Raw genomic sequence first — 20,049 nt, 5'->3', positions numbered from 1 at the left:
GTGCTCAATATCATAGCCTTTTGGGAAATACAAATCAGAACTACAATGAGATATCGCTATACTACCTAATTCTATATTAGAATAAAAGACTGATGTCACCAAATGTTGGCAAGGATGGAGGGGGCACTGGAATGTTCACATATTGCTGGTGGGAATGCAAAATGATACAGCCAGAAAACAGTCTGGAGGGTTATTTATAAAGTTAAACATAGTTACCACACTAAACCCACCTGTCCACAAAGACACAGCGCAAAGGTTCAGAGATGCCTTTATTCATAACAGCCCAAAATGGAACCATGCAATGTCTGCCAACGGGTGCCTGGAGAAACAAGCTGTGCTGTATTCGTCCAGTGGAATACGAGTCAGCAAGAAAGAGGAACAAACCACACCACGCTCAACGACACGCTGAACCTCAGAAGCATTACGCTACATGGAAAAGCCAGACACAAAAGACAACACTGGACCGCATGATTCCTTTTTATGAAATTCTAGAAAAGGCAAGAAAGTGACAAAGCAGAGCAACTGGGGGGGAGGGGGGCGAGGGAGCCAACTGACTGAAGGACATTCTGGAAGGACTAGAAGGTTCTACATCACGAGTGTAGTGGTGGAATGGGACTGCATCTGTCAAAACTCAAATTGTACACTTAAAACAGATAACTTTGATTGTATCTAAATTGTGCCTCAATACAAGCACAACGCCTGGGATCTGTCAAATGCTGGCCTAATGCAACCCGTCCCTGCCCACACTAGCCTTCCACATGCTACATGGACAGTTCCCGCACAAAGCAGCCAGCAAAAGCTGTCTGTGGACAGGCTGCCACTGTGTCTGTTTCAAGGCAGACTGAGGGGTCTTACGCCCTATACAGTGGACACTATGAGGCCATGTTACAGATGAGAAAGCCATCCCACAGGCAATGAACCACCCACACTGGCACATACAGCCTGGCACTACCTTTAAAAGGGTGGGCTCCAAGGGGCCCTGAGGAAGGGACGGAAGATGAGTAGGCAGCAGCCTGGGAGGAAGTTCTGCTCCCAAAACATCCTTCCCCTAAATGGTCAGGGTGTGTGAAACCCCCAGGGTCATCCCCAGCAGGCTCAGCACCAGAATCCTGGGCTGGATGAGACGTCACTCTCTTCTGTATTCCAAATACAGTGCACAACAGGGCCAGCGAGGAGATGAGATTCTCCAGGGTGGACACAACGACTACACCTGGGCCAGTGGCAGCCTCCTCTCCACTGCTCCGCACACAGGAGGGCCAGCTGCCAGAGCTGGAAATGACACCTCCCCTGTCCCCAACGTGTCCCACTGTAGGTCAAGCTCATTCCACATCAGCTGGGTCCAGACGGCACCAGGACTTGGACCCGACGTCCCCCCGGCTTTTCCCCCCTCTCTTCCTGTCTCGGGGAAGGAGAACAGGATTTGAGGTGAGTAGTTTATCTGGGGAAGGGCTCGGGGAGGGGGAAAATGAGACACAGAAGGGAAGAAAGCCAGCTCCGGGAGCACCAAGGAGCATCACTCTTGGAGGGCCTCGGGCGACCATTCAGAACTGAGCGTGGAAGTGGGGGCGCCCCTCCTCCGGGCCTTCCTTCCTGCACTGCCGCAGGCCCCATCAGCTCTCCGCCCGAGGACAGGAGACTTCAGGCAGGAGCCAGGAGGAAGCGCTGACACTGGAGGCCTCACGGGTGCCTAGCGGATGTGGGCAGAGCCCGCTAAAAGCCTGTCATCTCGCCCTCCACCCCAGGCCTGTCCCAGCACTGCCCTCGCCCTCATGCCCGTCCCAGGCCTGCCCAGTCTTCAAGAGCTCCCAAACTCACCTCCTCTTTCCCCCCAGGGCCACAGATCCACCCAGTCCTTCCTGGGATCATGGTGACACCTTTTTAAGTGCTCTCTACCTTCTATCAATCTGCCAGTCTTGAGGCCCCAACACTGATCACCTCACACCCCTGCTTGAAATCCTTCCCTCAGGAGCTACAGGGCCTGACCTGCAGCTTCCGCTCTTCCCAGACCCCCCAGGGCCCCTTCCCTCCCCAGGCCCACGAGGCTGGAACAGGAGGCCCCTGCCCCCGGTGACAGGGAGGGCAGGGCAGAGCGCAGGGCCAGGAGCCCCGGGACAAGCCCGAATGCTCCCCACACCTGGGGCATCAGGGAGCCTCACAGAAGGCACATAAAGTGGGGTGCTCGACAAGTCGCAGGCAGGCCAGGGCTCAGACCCCACCCCAGGCCCAGCACACCAAAGGGCCTCTGACCCCCCCTTCCTCCCAACCCGGGGCGCTGGCCCTGTGGGATTCGCCCCGACACAGCAGGGGGAGCCACTCAGACACACTCCAACATGTCCCGGGCAGTGTCCGACTGAGCCACCCTGTGCTCCCCAAAGCTCTTTCACGTTCCTTCTGTCCTCTGGGCCCAGGGGCTGAGGCAGGGGTCAGAGGTCACCACACCATTTACAGGTCAGGTTGAGGGATGGCCCAGGCGGCAGGGCGTGGCAGCTCTTACCTCAGCACCTGGCCCACGGTGGACCCGAGGGACATGTCGGGTGGCGGCGGGGAGGGCCTCCCTGGAGCTGTGTGGCACAGCACTCCGCTGCGGCCGCTCACGGTCCCCTGGAGCCTCAGACAACCCTGGGCATCCTCCAAACTCCAGCCAGGCAGAGTGAGAGGGACCTTCGAGCACCACGTTTCAGAGCACTGGCTTTCTAAACGCTCCTCGTTCCTGAAAGCAGCCACTAGAACGGACCTGCGCGGTCCCCACGACCTGCAGGGCCCTCTGTTCACTGGCGGCTGAGGCCACACTCAAATCACTGCAGAGCAGGCCAGCTCCACAACCCTCTGTGCCCCCAGCCCAGCAGGTCTGCACCCGAGGCTCGGCCCCTCCAAACTGCCTCACGGGCAGCAAGGATACACAAGGTCTGGTCCCTTCGTGCCTTCCGAGAGCTCCCCCATCCACCCTGAGCTGGCCCTGGGGATCCGGCAGTGAGCAGATGCTTCACACAGAGGGCGACCAGCCACGAAGCAGGAGCCGTGAGCACCGCCTGCTCAACTGTCAAGGCTCCCTCTCACCCACTTAGCTCTGAGCTTCGATCCAAAGTCCACTCCCCATTACGCCCTCCTCCCTCAAATCACTATGGTGACATTCTTCCCCTTACCTGCCTCAGCCTGGAACGCCTTCCCTCCTTCCCGATCCCAAGGAAGTCTCCTAATTATCTTCTAACACTCAGGTAAAGGCCACCTCCTTCAAGAAGCCTTCCCTGATGCTCCAAGCTGGAAATAACCTCTCCCAGCCCTGAAGGCCCACACCACATCCCTACCCCCCCAAACCACCGCCCTTATCAGTTTCTACCTTGTACTACACATGCCTTTCTTATACCCACTTGGCTTCTCACTAAGTGGATCCCACAGAGGGCAGGGTCGGTGTTTGATTCACCACAGCAGCCTCCAAATACCCCAAAGACCAGGGCGTGCCGGAACCTGGGAGCTGATGAAGAGGAAACAATCATCGGAGCCTGATGACTCACTCTCAGACAGCCTCCAGGTGGACCTTCCAGTTGATTCTCTTTGAAACCTCACAACACCCACTAAAGGAAGGTCAACTTTTATAGCCGAAGAAATCTGGGCACAGAGACACGGAGCGACGTGCCCAATGGCACCACTGGTAAGTGGTGGGGCTGGACCTGAACTCAGATACGAGCCTTTCTGCCTCAGTTTTATTCACTCACTTACGGTTGGTACCACCGGTAGCCCGGTTCTTTAACTCAGGGAAGAGAAGTCGGCACTGGCCGCCAGTCACACGTTTCAGCACCACGTGGAGCCAGGTCACTGAGCCGCAGGGCTGGAGCAGTCAGGGAGGGACCCGCCATGCCCAGAATGACTTTCCTTCCTGCCTCCCAGCTCAGCCCTTTCCCATGAAGCAAACCAACCTTAGAACCAGGGCCCGTGAGGACTCCCCACGTGACCCTGGGCAAGCCATGCCCCACTGGACACAGGACTTGCCACTTCCATTCCTGTCTTCCCCTTTCCCTCTGCCTGCCTCCGGCCTTCTGAGAAGTCACAAGGGGAGACTTTGAGGGTGGCTGCCTGGGTTCAAATCCTAGCACCACTTCGGTAGTCTCATCTCTAAAAAGAGAGACTGCATCCACCCAGCAGGGAGTTGTGAAGAAGGCGGCAGAACGTGCACCGTCACGGCCCAGGCAACCCTCTAGGCATGCTTGGGAATTAACTCAGTTACACTGAGTCAGTTACACTGACACCGTAACATCGTTCTCCCCATTCTTACAGACGTGGGAACTGAGCCGAAGGAGGCAAGTACACCAAGTGCCTGGGCAGTGCCTGGCACAAAATGTGCTCATCAAAGACGAGCTCCGATGGCAGGGGTGGCGCTCAGGGATATGTGCTGGACTGGAGTAAGCCAGCACTCCCGGAGATCAGGGGCGGGCCTATGGGGCAGGACTGGAGTGCCTATGTTGCGATGTTCAAATAGAGTCTATGGTAGAGGAATGGCCCTTTTCTGAGTGAGACCCTGGAGAGCAGAGGTAAGTCCTGTGGGTAGAAACTATAAGCAAGCCGACCAAAGCTTAGGATCCAGGTCTTTCTAAAGGGTGTGTCACCACCAAAGCTGGGAGACTCCACCACTGAGACTTTGGAAGAGAAGTAAAAAGGGCCCTGTCCACTCCAGGGTCTCCACACCATCTGTAATAAGGGCCTGCAGGGTGCTGGGGACCATGTTACAAGGGCTGGGACTGGGCAGGATCTGGGTGAGCATCTCCGACCATTCCGAAGCAGGGTCAACTTCTATAAGCCAACCACAAACAGGGCCACCTCTCCGCTGGCCTCAGCACGACACTAACCGTTTCTTTTACCTAAAAAAAGCCTTTGACATCCCTCTCCACACCTCCATCAACAGGCTACGAAATGTACCAAAACCACCCGCAGAGTCCACAACGGCGCTCAAAGGACACAAGTCAAACTTCTTCCAACCTCTGCGCACATCTGCTTCCCTGTCTAGATTCTCCACATCTCTGCTACGTTGCTGTCTTAATCCTCTTTGTGAAGAACTCTTACTCATCTTCCAAAACCCAACACAAATGTGCCCCTCCTCCAAAAGCCTTCCCTGCTGCTCTGTGGTACAGATGGTTCTTCCCTCTTGTTCCAAAATCACTCATGACATTCTCCTCTTAACCTGGTGTGTTACATTATCTTCCAGGGTTCTCTGGTGCTACTGACATTTTGGGCCAGATAATTCTTTGTTGTAGGACAGTCCTGTGCATTGTGGGAAGTTTGGCAACATCCCTGCCCTCTACCCACTAGATACCAGGAGCACAAAAAATGCCTTCAGACATTGCCAAATATCCCACAGGGGGGTAGGATGGGAGCAAAACTGCCTGTTGCTGAGAACCACTGACTTAAATCTTGGGCACAGCAGCCATGGGCAGGGCTCAGCAGGACGGGGGCTTAGTGAATGTGTGTGGGAAACATCAAGAACCAAGGATGGGTTGTCCCAGCTGATTAGCACTTGCTGAGCGATGCATTCATCTTGGAGCAGCTCCCTAATTGGTGTCCCTGCCTCTCATCCCAGACACAGAACAATCTCTCGACTGCAGAGTTGCTCATTTTACTCAGCTGCCTAACCCTGCAAAGGTTCTGATGGCCACCGGAACAGGACCAGCTCTGTCACAGGGCTGCCTGACCACCCACCCCGAGCCCCACACTCCTCTCCTGCCGGTTCCATCCCTTCCCCTCAAGCCCAGTGCTGTAGCCATGACCATCACCCCGAAACTCCACCACCTCTGCAGGACCTTCTTGCTGCCCCGCTCCACCTGACTGGCACCAATGATCCTGCAGGGCCCTTCCTCAGGCCGCAGCTGCTCAGACCCTCCTGTGGTGAGTGCCCCACGGGACCTCCACTTCCTCAGGTCAGTTCCATCCCCCAATGTCAGACTGCCCCGCTGGACTGGGAGCGCCAGGAGGACAGGCCCTTGGCTGGGTGTCTCCAGGGCCTGGCATAGGCTTCCTCACAAAGCAGGGGCTTGATAAGTATTTGTAACAGGATGGACTGGAGCTCAAAGTACAGGAGGTGGAGGGGAAAAAGAGCAGTGAGGAAAGAAATGGAAACGCCTACCCTGGGCCAGCTAACACTCAGGGAGCCCCTGCTGTGACTGGCAATGGGAGGGACACCAAGATGTCACAGCCAAAGCACCCGAGGATTGCTGGCCTGAGAGCCAAGGAGGTACCCCCCAAGACCACTGACTTGGGTACCACGCAGCTCTGACCTTTGCTGACCCCCAGTCTCCTCACTTCTTAAAGGTCAGAGAGGACCCCAGGTTCTCGCCCTGCTCTGGCCCCCACGCGTGCTGCCTGCCTGCCTGCTCCTTTTCTGCCCAGGTGGTAATCAAACACGCCACTGCCTTCTGTCGCCCGCAGCTTGTTTCACTCCCACCAAGACAGCGAGCTCCGTGCAGGCAGGGCCTCTGTATCTGTGTTCCCTACAGGGCCGGTGGCTATCCTGGACACACAGCAGGGAATTGTAGGCATGTGCAATTGGACAGAAGGGACGAAGTCTGTCCTTCTCAGGCCATCTGCCCCTTCGCATATGCACCCTCCCCCCACCCGGAGGGGAGACACAGGTGGTCCTTCTGCAAATGACTGGCAGATCACTCCACGTGAAATTCAGCACTCAAGTTCAACATCCTCCAACTGGGCCTATACCATGCTCAAGGAGATGAGGCCACCGGTACTGCGCATGGAAGCACAGCAACGTCAAACTGCTATGAACATCTCCCTGCATGGAATTTAATTTTACATACATAATTTTTTCAAATATATATATGTTAGTTCTGGAATCTAGGGATTGGATAGTTTACAAAGCCAGCCCCAAACGTGCCCTCGTAGCAAAGCTGCTGGCTGCTGCTGGCAGCTTGTAAGGGGCCTCTGCTGGGAAGCTCGCTGCCAAAGCTGTTTTCCAGGGAAGTCATCCTGGGCAGTTTAGAATCACAAAGAGGCTCCTTCACAGCCACTGGGAGTAACCCTTCCCAGTGGTTACGTGGTGGGCAGGGGCGATGCGGGCCTCCAGGTAAGAGCATATCAGGTAATAGTATATCAGGTTCTCTCCTTCTGGAATACTTGTTTCTGGATGGCCACATCACCACATGCTCTTCACTCTGCAGAGGAGCATTTCCTCTCAAGGTGTGGCATTCACAAGTGTTGAAAGAAAATAGATCAGAAATTCTCTTTTCTATAAGCTTAAGAAGCGCCAGCATGCTGGGTTCACAAAACAACCTGTAAGCCAACAAAATGAATGACAGCTGTGGCTCCAAGTGGAAGGTCAGCAGAGGGACTGAGACCCACTTGGTCCGAAAGAAGGTGGACGCCACACGATACAGGTCCAGCAACCTGAAGCAGGCCGAGCGTTTCTCACTTCCATGCAGTAAAACCTTCAGTGGCTGCCTACGACCTCCACGACACAGCTAGGCCCTCAAGACCTTCTGATCAACAAATAACTCACCGAGCACCTGTTACAGGGCAGGCACCCCCTCTAGACGAGGACATGAACTGAGAGAACAAAGCCCTGCTGTCACAGAGTTAGTCTCATTCAGGAGGACAGGCAGAGGCGCACATGCACTCGCAGGCTGCAGTGGCCCGCTGGCTCGCTCCATATTGTTAGCACTGAGGGGTAAAGGCCAGGATGCGAGTGCGGTTTACCGGACGCCCTTCTGATATGGTGACACCTAAACAAAAACACCAAGGAAGGTGGGGAGCAAGCTGTGCAACTATCTGAAGGAAGAAAATTCAGGCAAAGGCCACTGCAACTCCCACATCCTGAGACAGATATGCGGCATGTTGCAGAGAAAGCACTGGAGGAAGTGTGCCCGGAGGTGAGTGAGGGAAGGGGGCTGCGAGGCCAGAGCCAAGGTGCAAGGCTAGCCAGTCGGCGAGGCCCCATCAGCCACGGTGAGGGGGAGCGAGCAAAGGAGTAACGCGATCTCAGATTTTAACATAACCAGTCCAGCTGCAGCGTTGAGAGCAGCCTGGAGGAGAGCCAGGGGGGAAGCAGAGAGACCAGTTCAAGGTTTTCTTGCAATCCAAGACGGAGAGGATGGTGACTTGGATGAGGACAGAAACAGAGGAAATGGTGAAAATCTGTCTGATTCTGAAGATACTTTAAATGTAGTATCAACAGGATTTGCTGAAGAATGAAATACAGCACGGAAGGGGAGAGTTAAGCAGAAGTCCAAGGTTTGGGGCTTGAACAGCTGGAGGAATGGTGGAACAGGGGAAAGACAGAGGGGGATCCCAAATTTGGTCTGGGCATGTGAAGTATGGGATGCCAATCAGACATCTGCTGGACATTCCACCATATGATCCCAGCCTCCCTTTCCTGCCACTTCTCTACTCTCCAAGCCTGCATCCTAACCAGATCGTCTTCCTTCCTAAACCCTGAATGTTCGTGAGGATGCATGTCTCACTTTTCCAGTATTCTGCCCTAATGAGGATGGCACCCACCTTTACTTGAGTCTCAAGTGTCCACCAATCAAACTAACAGGAAGGATACATTAGCAGCACCCAATGCTGTCCTGGCACCGCACAAACTTAAAAATAGACGGGAAGGGAAAACAGATGCACCCTCAAAAAAGAATGGAAAACTCTGGGGTACTGGTAAAAATAAAGACCTTAGAAGGAATGAGCAGAATGGGTTTCAAAGTCAGGGAATGCTTCCTGCAAAGGCAAAGCTTGTCTGTGGCTGCAAACAGCTTTTCCATTGGAAGCAGCTCCAGTTACTGGCTCCTGCACCCCGCTGAGCCTGCGACTCTGCAGAGCAATGGGCCCACTGTGGGGGATGAAGGAGTTGCTGTGGTGTAAGAACATTTCACAATCCCAGCCACAGGGCAGGTACTTCACATGAGGTCTCCCATCTGGAGTGAATGTACACTGCCGTGACATACAAGCCTTGTTAAGGTCAAACCCAAGTATCCCACTGCCCTGCAGCCCTGAGAATGCTTTAGTGCATTTTATTTGCCAAACTACCAAGTGAGTCTCTACTCAAGGCCATCTCAACTCTTATTTTCTCAAAATCTCAGGACCTCACACAGGAGACCTCGAATCATTATAACCTAAGTCCTTGGCGATGCTTCCCCCAGTTCTGAGCAAGGCCAGATCCACTTTCTAGGAATCCGTGTGACTAGCAGAGTAGCTGTTAACACCTTCAAAGCACATTCACACCCACCCGTCCCCTCATTCGAGGCGCCCAGCAATCCTGGGCAGAGCAGAAACTGCCAAAGGAAGCTCCGTCTTCCAGCAGAGGAACAAGAGCAACTGGCTGGCTTAAGCAGAGATGGGGGCAGAGCCCGCAGCACCTCAGACTACGCAGAGGCCTATCCTTTTACACACGCGGAAACAGAGGCCACAGAGCCCTTTCATTCCCTCAGCCAGCTGCAAGGTTCCTGAGGGGAAGTGTGTCCGATCAGTGGTAATCCTAACCCACCCAGGGTAACCACTCACAACAGACATGAATGCAAGTTGATGCCCCCCGAGAGCATCACTGATCAAAATCACCCACCTACATACGGTCAGCAAGGTCCACCCCAAGCACAGCTCAGGAGCGGCCCCCTCCAAAGGCTGTGCTGTATCTCCATCCCACCCCCCATTCCATCACTCAGGCTGAAGAAGGGAGAAGAAAGATTTCAGTGTGCAAGCCCGGCAGTGGGGAGACTGACAAGTAAAAGACTAGGTCATTTCAATAATTACAGAGGAGTACTAGAAATTTGAGAGGATTTCCCAAGGAATTGGCTCTGGAAGCATTCTCAGCCTGGGTACAGGATGCCTATGCGAATGACTCATGGGAATAAACTAATTTTTGCACTGGGGCTCAGATGTTTAGGGAGGATATGAGGCTGGAGTGCTGAGGCTCGGGTGTGAGTCCAGGCTCTGTCACACTGGGAGACCCTGGGCGTTAATAACGATTAAACATAAGTGCCATTTACCAAGCGCTGGGCGTGTGCCAGGCATGCTGGGCTGGAAGGACGCATCATCTCTTTCAGTGAGCTCAGGCAGCCAGGGGAAGTGGGGGGAGCCTCATCTCACCATCTCCATTTTACAGACAAGGAAACTGGGGCTCAGAGAGGCCCGTCATCAACCACCCCAAGGTCAAGCAGCAGCTGACCGGGGTCTGTCTGATTCCTCAAATCCAGTGCCCTTATTCTTATGGACTGAGCTAATGTGAGCCTCAGTTTCCCCATCAAGAAAGAGAATTGGACCTGGATGAACTCCGAACCTTCTTCCACAGCTTGCCAGGTGTGGTCCCCAGGCTGAGGGGGCGTGGCGTCCTCACCCTCCCCAGGCCACTGCGCGGGAGATGAGGGGGAGAAAGGGGAAGGAGAGTGAACCTGAGGGCTGCACGCCTGGCGGAACCCGCGCCTGGTGGGGGGAAGGGGGTACTCACGTCGATGTTCCTTAAGATGACGCACTTTCCATTGGTGTAAAGAAAATTGTTGCCCTTGGGGTCGCCGCCGATGATTTTGGAGACGCCTCTCTCCACCTGGGGGAGGCTGGCGAACACCTTCTCTGCGGAGACACAAACGCCGCAGGGCACATTAGGCGCAGCCCTCGCCCGGCCCCCAGCGAGCTGAGGACAGAGGGGAGGGAAGGGGCGGGTGGGAGAGGGGCCCTGGACCGGTCTCAGCCGGTCACCTGTTGCCTCCACCGGGAGGGGTGGCCGCCACTTTGAAGGAGCGCAGGGGACGGCGCGACTTCCTGGTCTGCGCTCCCAGCCGGGCCCTTCGGGGACGCGGAGGCACCGCCGGGTACGACCCGCACCGCCAACTTCGGGGGGTCCCCTGGGCGGGATCGTCGCCGGGCGCCTCCAGGGCGGCGGGGCGCTCGCCGGCCTGCGCCCGCACCCCTCCCCCGGGTCCGGGGATCCCGCCGGGCCGCCCGCGCCCCGCGCCCCGCCGATGGCCGAGGGAGCCGGGCAGCGCGGGCGCCCACCCCGGGGGCCCCGGGGCGCGGCACTTACTGATCTCGTACGGCATCCTTGCCCACTTGTTACCGCGCCGCGCTCGCCGAGAGCCTCCGGGGCCGCGCGCGCCGCGAATCAGACCTGGCCGGGGCCGAGCGGGGGAGAGGGGCCGAAAGGCGGCGCCGGGCGTGCCGGGCGCGGAGGGGGCGGTGCGAGGCCGCGGCTCCGAGGCCGGCTCGCGCCCTGCCCTGCGCGCGGCCGCTGCGGACGCGCCGAACCCGGAAGCGCGGCCCCGCGCGCGGCTCGCCCCCAGCTTTGACCATATATAGTCAAGCGCTCAGCTCGGCGGCTGCAGCCCCGGCGAGCCTGCGCGGACCCGGCCGTCCCTTCCCCCAGCGCGGGCCCCGCCCCGGAAGTGACGTCAGCACGCGGCCCAGTGAAAAGGCGGCTCGGGCCGTGCTCGCAATCGGAATAGTGTTGGGGGTGGCCGTGTGAGCGTCGCTGCACGTTTCCCGGGGGAAGAAAGAGTCGGGTGTTAGGGCTTGCTTGCCCTCGAGGTGCAGAGGGCTCAGACGAGCTTGGGTGGGGGACCGGGAGGCCCTTTCAGTGCCTGTGTTTGTGTAGCGGGCGTTCCCGAGCCGCCAGCCTTCCGGCCGAGTCGGTGCCCGCTGTTTGCAGAAGCTGTGAGGCGCCCACTGGGGTTTTGCAAACAGAGGGGTGCTTTTTCTTCTTCTTTTTTTTTGAAGCATGACTAAATGGGAGTTGCTCTTCCTCGAAAATAGCTGCTGGCAGCGGGAACTTCAGGGATGTGTTTGCTGGGCCCGAGCTCTCGCTCAAAACTTCCTTTTAGAAAGCTAAGAAGCCAAGAAAAGCGAAGGGGGACCTAGGTTCTAAGAAAACCCAAGGTTTACTTCCTAATTAAAGCAAGAGAAAAAGGGGAACTTCCACTTGTAAGATCCGGGCAGCGGCTCACTGAGAGCGGAAAAGCAAGGGCTCTGGGGGGTGTGACTGTGAGCCCCATCGTTCCGTAGGGGGGATGCTATTCTTCCCTCGGAGTTAGGGGCCGGGCGGTTAAGAAGAACGCTGTGTAAAGCATCTGTGGGTACTGAAACGTTCTGAAACCCAAGCTGGAGAATCCTTGCAGTGATCCTTGACTTTATTTTCCTTTCTAGTCTTTTGGGAAATCCTATTAGCTCTATTTTCAAAACGTATCCAGGTTAATCATTTCTCTTTGGTATTACTCCTGCAGAGCCGAGCCCTGAAGGCTCACCTGGGTTATTGCAGGTGTTTCTTATCTGGCCTCTAGGTTTCTGTTCTTACCCTGCCCCACCTTCATGTCAGTCTGTTCTCGAGATTGCAGACAGAGTGTTCTTTTCAAGCTGTAAATCAGATCTAGCTGTTCCTCAGTTTAAAACCTATAGGAGTTGAGTCTCAAAAGCTAAAGTCCTGAAAATGGCTGCCGGGGCTCTAGGTGATAGGTCTCGGAGTTACTTGAGACCCCATCCTATTACCCGTTGCTCTCAGCTGTACTCTCTCGCTTGCTTTCTCCACGCTGGCCTCCTTGATGCTCCAGGTGTGCTTCTGTCCCCAGGGTCTCTGTGACATCTGTTCACTACCTGGAATTCTTATCTCCTGAAAAAGTTCTTCATTGCTTTTTGTCACTTTAACTGAATGTCAACTACCCTGACCACCTTATTTTAAATCGCAACTTTCCAGCCCTTGCAAACACATTTCTGATAGCCCCTCCCCTATGGCTTTTTTTGAGGATATTGCTTGTACATGGCATATGCTCACATAGGTGACCCTCACCCCCCATGTAATCCTCTATCAGGAAACGATGGAAGCAAAGGTGGTCTTGTGAACTGAAGGGCTCTAAAAATGTTAAGTCTTTGTACAAAGTGGTGAGATTCCTAAAGCAGGAACAAAACACAAGTGGCCTTACAAGTAGGGGCTATAACTATCTGCTGAGAACCCAGGATTTAATTATCGGATTAATGAGGCTGGTGAAGAGCAGGTGTGACAAGTTCACCCTAGGGCACTTATGTAATGGAAGGGCTGTTATGTGGAAGTAGAGGTGAGGTGCCAACCTCAAGCTCTTGCAGGCTGGTGACCTTTATGTGGGCACGTAAAGCCTCGCTGGACTTCCTGCTGTTGAAAATGAGACTATAAAGCAAACTTGGATAAAACATTCCCAAACCCCTGGAAGGATGCTAGGCTCTGTGGCTTATTTTTAGCATAAGAGGAAGTTATGTGTAGGTCTAGGGGTTTGAGAAGGAAGTTTGCATGGGAGTGGGGATGTTGTTTGCCATAAAAAGCACAGGTATGTCTAAAGACAACGTGAGTTGGCAGACAGTTGCTGGGATTGAAAGGAAGGAGAGGAGGGACCCTGGGGCGTTATTCCCTTGGGTGACCTTGGCTTGCTTGTGTCTCAGCTCAGTAACACCTAAGTGGTGTCACCTGGGGCTAACTGTTTCTTTACCCTGGGCTCTCCCACTTCCCACCCATACCTTTAACACACCCTCTAATAGTATACCCTTGGTCTCCAGTGGGAACCCTGAAATGTCTGTACCCCAGCAACTCGCTTCTCTGTTTGTCAGCCCAGCCACTTCTGACTACCTCACCTGTAACCAAGCTGCCTCCTTGGCATCTCAGTGGGAACGTCCTAAAGGCACCTACTTGGACCGAACCAAAGCCCAAATGAGACCAAACAGCTCATCTTCCCCTCCCCTCCCCTGTACAAAGACTGCTCCTCTAAGATGACTGCACAACCTACCAGGTAGAGAGACTTACAAGAATCTGTAACATACAGACCACAGCGTCAGTGGAGCAGTGACCCTGTCTCCAGCAGCACTGGCCAGAAACCTCACCCACCTGTCCTCACCCCCACAGTCAGTCCTTCGCCAAGTGCAGTCTGTTTGCCTGCGTCGCTAGAATTGATCATTCCCTCGTAAACACTGCCTTGCTCCAAGGTTCATCTCACCTGGGCTACTTTAATCACCTCCTAACTGGTTTCCCTGTGTCCGCTAGAGCCTCTCATTGCAGCCAGAGTAACTTCAAAACCTTGCTGGCTTCCCCAGCTCTTTGCCTCTATCTCGAGAGAGACCAACAAGCTCCCTAGGCCTACAAGGCCCCTGGGACACCAGACCCTTCCTGGCTCAAGTAGTGCCTTCCCTGTATCTTTCAGTTCTGCCACTCTGCACCTGCTCTTTCTGGGCCTTCCCTGACACCCCAGTTCAAGGCCGGTCTGTTCAACTGTGAATTCTCAAATGATACTTAGGCAGTACTTGTTACATTCATTCTTAGACCTGCTGGATTAAGCGAATTGCCTCCTGCCCCTGCTGTAAACATGAGAACAGAGACCACGTGTTTTTCCAACGCTTAGCATAGGGCCCAGCAGGCAAGAGTGAAGCTGATCTGCATCCTAGAGGGAATGAGCACCAAGAGCCTCACCTGAACTTGCATTGAATTCCAAAGCGTGAATCAGTGTCTCTTGGAAACATGCTACTTGGGGCAACCCCTTAAGTGAATCTTTGAGGAAAACTCCTAGGCTGGCTTTGGGTAAACTGGTTAGTTACTTGGGTAACTGGGATGAAACCCTTAGAGTAGCTTTAGGCGTGTGAACGTGGCCCTACCGCTTCCCCTTGCAGGACGGAAATGGACTTCAAGTCAGTTCTGCTAAAAGCTTTGCCACAGTGAAAGGGTTTGGGATACTTGGCTCTGTGAGAATCCAACTCGTCCTGAGCATGACTAGCCTCCGAGCCCTTGTTTCCTTTTCCATAAACTGGGCATATGCAGGAGATGTGTGTGAGGCTCCTGCTCTGGGGAGGAACAGAAAAGAGCAATTGGACAGGAATTCTGAACGTCTCTCCAAGGCCTGTAAACCTGCTTGCTCACTTTCAACCCTCATGTCTGGCCTCAGAGGAAAGGTATCTTCTTTCTGTCCAAGTGTATTGGGTCCCTGCAGAGGGCTCTGTGCCAGGTGCTGGAATGAGCAACAGGGAGCTCCTCTCTCCAGGAACTCATGGTTGAACTAGTCTGCCTCCTAGAAAGGATGTGTGCCGTGGGGAAATCTGTCACTGGCCCTGCCCCTTTTGGGACTCTTTCCCTGGGTCCTTCCCTATAGCTTGCTAAACAAGCTCAGGTAAGCCACACTCAAGGACCATCTCTAAAGTGTCCCTGGAATAGGTAACCTCTATCTGCCTTAAGCCAGCCTTACTGCCATCATCTCCAATCTGCACCATGAGTAGCAGACCCTCGTTCCAAATTCTCAAAACGTAGCTCAGGTTGGATCAAGGATCCGTCAGTAGTCCAAATAGCTGTGACTAAGGCTGGCTGGTGGTAAAGTCTCAGAGCAAAATTAGCTGTGAGGTACCTACCTCGTGATCCAGGAAATCTGGGGGCGAGGCCTTGGGCTGTCCTAGAGGGAGATCTATTGAGGGCTGGGCCATCCCCCATAAAAGCGCTCTACTGCGTCTGTCATCTATGCCTTCGTCAAAAAGGAATAACAAACCCTGACCTGCCCACATAAACCTGTAAAATAGTGTTAACCTTTAGTGTGTAAACTCTTTCAAGGCAAGAGCAAGGAGTGAATTCTTACCCCAACCCTGAGTACAAGCTTATTACTGGGTCCCTCCTTGGGCTGCTCCACTGAAAACAAATGGTATTTGATGGATGGGCTGCAATGGAGAGTTGTGCTTTGCAAACAGTTGAATGCCTAACACGTGTACCCAGTGCTGCAAGAGTGCTCACGTCGCTGCAGCGTATGGAACCTTGTGCATAAGCCACTTTCTCATTTGAAGTTAGCTGTATTATATATTCTTAGATGTACCCCTAAGAATTCAATGTCACTTCATAGCTTTACGCTGGTTTTAACGTAGCAGTTCAGGGAATATATCCCTTGTATCAAGTTACTGACCTATCCTTGTTTAAACTGTCGCTTCATAGGCAACTACACCTCCATTATCTGATCCTTCTAGGGTCCAGGTGAGGGCTAAACTGGAGCCAACAAACCTGACTTGGGAGGCTTGGACCTAAACCTGTGGCCTGCACTCCTTCACACCTCCCTGCAGGGGCTCTGGGCCAGTCACTCCGCTCCTCTGCCATTCTTTCTTTTTGCACAAAGAACTCCCGTGAGTTGTAGTATGACCACAGCCACTTCTCCTCTTGCCTCTCCCTGCTGTCTGAGACTCAGCACGGTGGGTGAAGTCGTGTCCTGAGGGCTGGTGACATTCCGTCCTCACCTCTCCTTCCCTGAAGGACCCTTCCTAGAACATCAGACTTTTCTGCCGTTGCACTTCTGAGCGCTTTCTGTGAGCCAAGCATGGTCTAGCATGCCCTCCCTTGGATCAGAGGGTATGAGTTACCCAACTTCCAAAGCAAGGAGTGCAACCAGGATTCAAGGTTGAATCTGCCTCCAGAGCCCAAGCTGTTGTCCTTAACACCTGAGAAAGGGCTGAATTGGACAGACCAAGATCTGCAGATCTCAGTTGTCATCTGGAATAGGCTAAGCTGTCTTGTTCCAGTAAATGGTAGAATCCGGTGTCTCTTCAGGCAAGTTCAAAGATGGTCAGTCACACTCTCCAGTTGAAAAGCTTTGTTCTTATCAGATGAATATCCGCAATTACAATGCTTTTGCCTTTTCCTTCTCCTGACTTATGCCGAAAATGATCAGGCCCTCTGGCTGTGTGGTCAGTCATGATCTGCTTGGCTCTAGGCGGTGGCGTCTGTCCTGGTTGCATGAAGCAAGGGTGTGGCTACATGATTGCTTGATGTTCTGCAGTGCTGTGGGGTGCCCCAATCCTGCAGAACTAGATCTGAGTTGCTCTGAGGATCTTGGGGAGTGCCAAAGCATTCCAGAAACTCATCCTGGCTTCTGCCCACACTTCCCACTCCAGACCACTACCCCAACTCCTTGGAGGTCACTGCTGGCCACTTGTAAACCTTCACACTATTGGTGTTCTCTCTAGTCCACTTTTTTTTTTGGCTGAGAGGGCTATCCTGCCCTTCTGCTTCCACAGAGAGTAGCGCTGACTGGCTGGACATGCTCATTTTCTCCACCCTTTCAGCTGGGGGAGGAGTGATCTGACTGGTAGGTCGGCCTAGGAACAGGACAGGCATCCTGAGCCCTTTGGGTTCTGCCTGCATGCTGAGGACAGGTGCTCTGCTTCCTTGAACTGGTCACATGTTTCCACATAGACATCCCCACCCCAAAGCGAGGCCGACCTTGTCCAGGTCTGCATGTGGCTAGAAAGGTGTATTGGTTTACTTGGGCTCCTGCAGCTAAGTACCACAAGCTGAGTGGCTTAAAACACGTTGTCTCAGTCTGGAGGCTAGAAGTTTGAGATCAAGGCAGTGGCAGTGCCTTCTGAAGGATGTGAGGAAGAATCTTCCAGCTTCTGCAGGCTTGCTTGCAGTCTTTGGCTTGTGGAAGCATCACCCCAATCTCTGCCTTTCATGTTCACGTAGTGTTCTCCCTGAGTGTGTCCCAGTTTCCCCCATTTTTATAGGGACAACAATTAGATTTAGGGCCCACCCTGCTCCAGGATGACGTCATCTTAACTGGTTACATCTGCAATAGGTCTGCTTCCAAATAAGGTCCCGTTCTGAGGTATTGGGGATTCAGACTTGACTGTATGATTGGGGGGGGGAGGGACACAATCCAACCCATAATAGGAAAGATGGGGCTTATCTGTCTTACCCCCTCTTATACTCCCCTCAATACCCTAACTCTGGCCTCAGTCCCCCTGGAGGGAAAGGATACAAGTCAGTTGATTTGCAGATACCCGCTTTGTCAGTGACAGTGGCATTTACCACCATAGTTTTGCCATCCGTTCTGGGGTGTTTACCCTTGGGGAAAACCCCCAACCAGGGTACAAACTGAGATCAATGGGTCAGTGTCCTGCCAAAGAGTCCCCAAAGAAGTGACTATGAAACAGCTACTCCCCATCCCTCCCCCAGATCTGGCTTCCATTCTAACATGCTCAAATGCAGCAGCTTAAAATAAATAGCAGCCTTTAAAACAGCCACCAGAACACTTGTGTCTGGCACCTGGTGGTACCCATGGGGTTGTGGGCCCAGTTCCTCAGCCTGGCTGATATGGCTGTGAGGTACCGTGTCCAAGTGCAGCTGGAGAATAGTGGTGGCCTCAGACACCCAGAAAATGCTGCTCTGCCTGGATGCCTCCAGCTTGAGTCTGAGCTTAAGGTTCCAGGACCGTTGTCCCCCTCTGGGTGGGGTCCAAACCCTACTGATGGCGTTATTGGGACTGGATAGTAAGGGCCTCTGTACACAGGCAACTTCAGTTGTGTTATGTTTAAGTCAATAGATCCAAAGGGAGATTCCAGACGTGAGGCTGTAGATGAATGAGCTCAGACTGATGTCAAAGTCGATGGATCGAGTAGCACCACTCTGTACACCTTGGGGACATTTGGCATCTGGTTTTGATTTTAAACAAGGCTCAGTCTTATCCAGGCATGTCTGTCCCATTGAAACCCTGCATCTATTTGGGGCTGATAGTTCTCGGGAAGTTGGTACATTTGTCCTATTGATCCCAAAAAGTGGGGGAAGCTGCAGTGTTGGCCAGAGTGGAGACCTACAGACTCGTGGGAGAGAGTGATCATGGGTCCTCAAGAGGCTCGGCTCTGCAAGTTAAAGATGACGAAAGCCAGGCAGTGTGACGTTTCCACATCAGCCAGGCACCTGGTGTCTGCCTGGTATGTTGTGGATGTTGAATAAATGATCCTCAATCCCTGCACCACTAGAAATCAACGGGAAGTAGTTTTCAAATTCCAAGACTGTTGGAAGTGAGAAATGTTCATAGCGGTGTTTCTTGTAACATCTAAAACTTGGGAACTGCAAGTGCTTAGTCCTGGGCAGAGCAGATGTTGAGTCAGCGGTTCTGGTGGACGTCTGTCTTTTGTGTATATACAATACGTCAGTATTGGTTCACAAAAGATCTTATTTGAACTATCTCTTGGGTGTACCCCCAAACCACACCCCCGTCTAGTACCAAAATACTTTGAGTATTACCCTTGACTGTGGAGAGAATGTTAAGCCCAACATAACCTTGAAATATCCCAAAATGTAACTCTATTTGTGGAATCATGCTTGTATATTACACGAAAAATCATGTACATACTTATTGCGTTAATGTGGACACAGTTTAGAAGCAAATGGAAAACGTTCTGGAGGTTGGCGCGTGTTAGCTTTTCTATCCCTCTTTGTGAAATTGTATCACAGGAAAGAAGCATAATCTTGCTGAGACAGGTTGTATTGGAAGAACCTGAGCATCATGTATGTGCCAGGGAGCTGAAGGAGCTATGGAAAGTGGGGCATGTTGTCCCTCACTTTTCTAAGAAGGTCAGGGAACATCTTGCAGGAGAAGTGACTCCAGAGTTGAAACCTGAAGGATGAGTAAAAGTGTGGGGAGGTGTGATGGTGCAGGGAGACTGCGTACAATGTATCCAGCAGTAAACCTGAATGTGCTCAAAGTAACCTTCTGTGGAAGGGGAGCTGGCAGAGGAGGGTGAGAGAATGCTGAGACGTCGTTTCATACCGTCCTCTGGAAAGTTCTCAAGTTCAGACTCAGTGGCACTGAGGAAGTGTTTCAGAGGACTTAGTTCTAGATTGTTGGAGCCACTCTTCTGGCCTTGTGGAGAGTGGATTGGATGGAGGCAGGAGGACCAGCTGGGGCCCACTGGAGTGCGCAGGGTGAGATAATGGTGGTGACCTAAACAAGAATAGTGGCAGTGGGGAATGGGGAGGAGGGAAAATGGGGTGTGGGGGCAGTGGAGTGTACAGAACTGTACTTAGTGTTGGGGCTGAGCGTAAGGAAAGGAGCCCGGGGATGTCAGACTTCTGGCTTTGGACATCTGGGTGGTGGGTGATCTTAAAGGTAAGCCACAAACGTCAAGGGATCTGAGTACTGCTTTCGACCCACTAGTAAGTGCTAGTCATTTTCCTGACTCAGCATTTGCAAACTTAGGCTCCTGGTAGCCCTATCATATTGCAGAGAAGGGAAATGGCTGAGGGTAGCCTGGTGTGTTTTGGTTGGGCTTAAAATTATAACTAGCCGTTTTTTTCCCTAAAAAACACTTGACATGTTA

At 53.3% G+C, this 20,049-nt stretch overlaps 1 protein-coding gene across 1 annotated transcript in view; it reads right to left on the bottom strand.

Annotated features, from left to right (window-relative positions):
- Positions 1-11,187, bottom strand: part of WDR1 (WD repeat domain 1) — a 43,683-nt gene extending 32,496 nt beyond the window's left edge. Inside the window, exons 1-2 of the mRNA XM_046656344.1 lie at positions 11,003-11,187; positions 10,430-10,551 (exon numbers count right to left, since the gene is read on the bottom strand). Coding sequence (XP_046512300.1) covers positions 10,430-10,551; positions 11,003-11,018 — 138 coding nt within the window. The 5' untranslated portion in view covers positions 11,019-11,187. The remainder of the gene's footprint in view (positions 1-10,429; positions 10,552-11,002) is intronic.
- Between the last annotated feature and the right edge of the window lie 8,862 nt (positions 11,188-20,049).

This window comes from Equus quagga, chromosome 3, assembly GCF_021613505.1.
Source record: "Equus quagga isolate Etosha38 chromosome 3, UCLA_HA_Equagga_1.0, whole genome shotgun sequence".
In the NCBI taxonomy this organism is placed as follows: Eukaryota; Metazoa; Chordata; class Mammalia; order Perissodactyla; family Equidae; genus Equus; species Equus quagga.
Note: the sequence above shows the minus strand (reverse complement) of the source record. Positions and strands in the feature narration are given on the sequence as shown.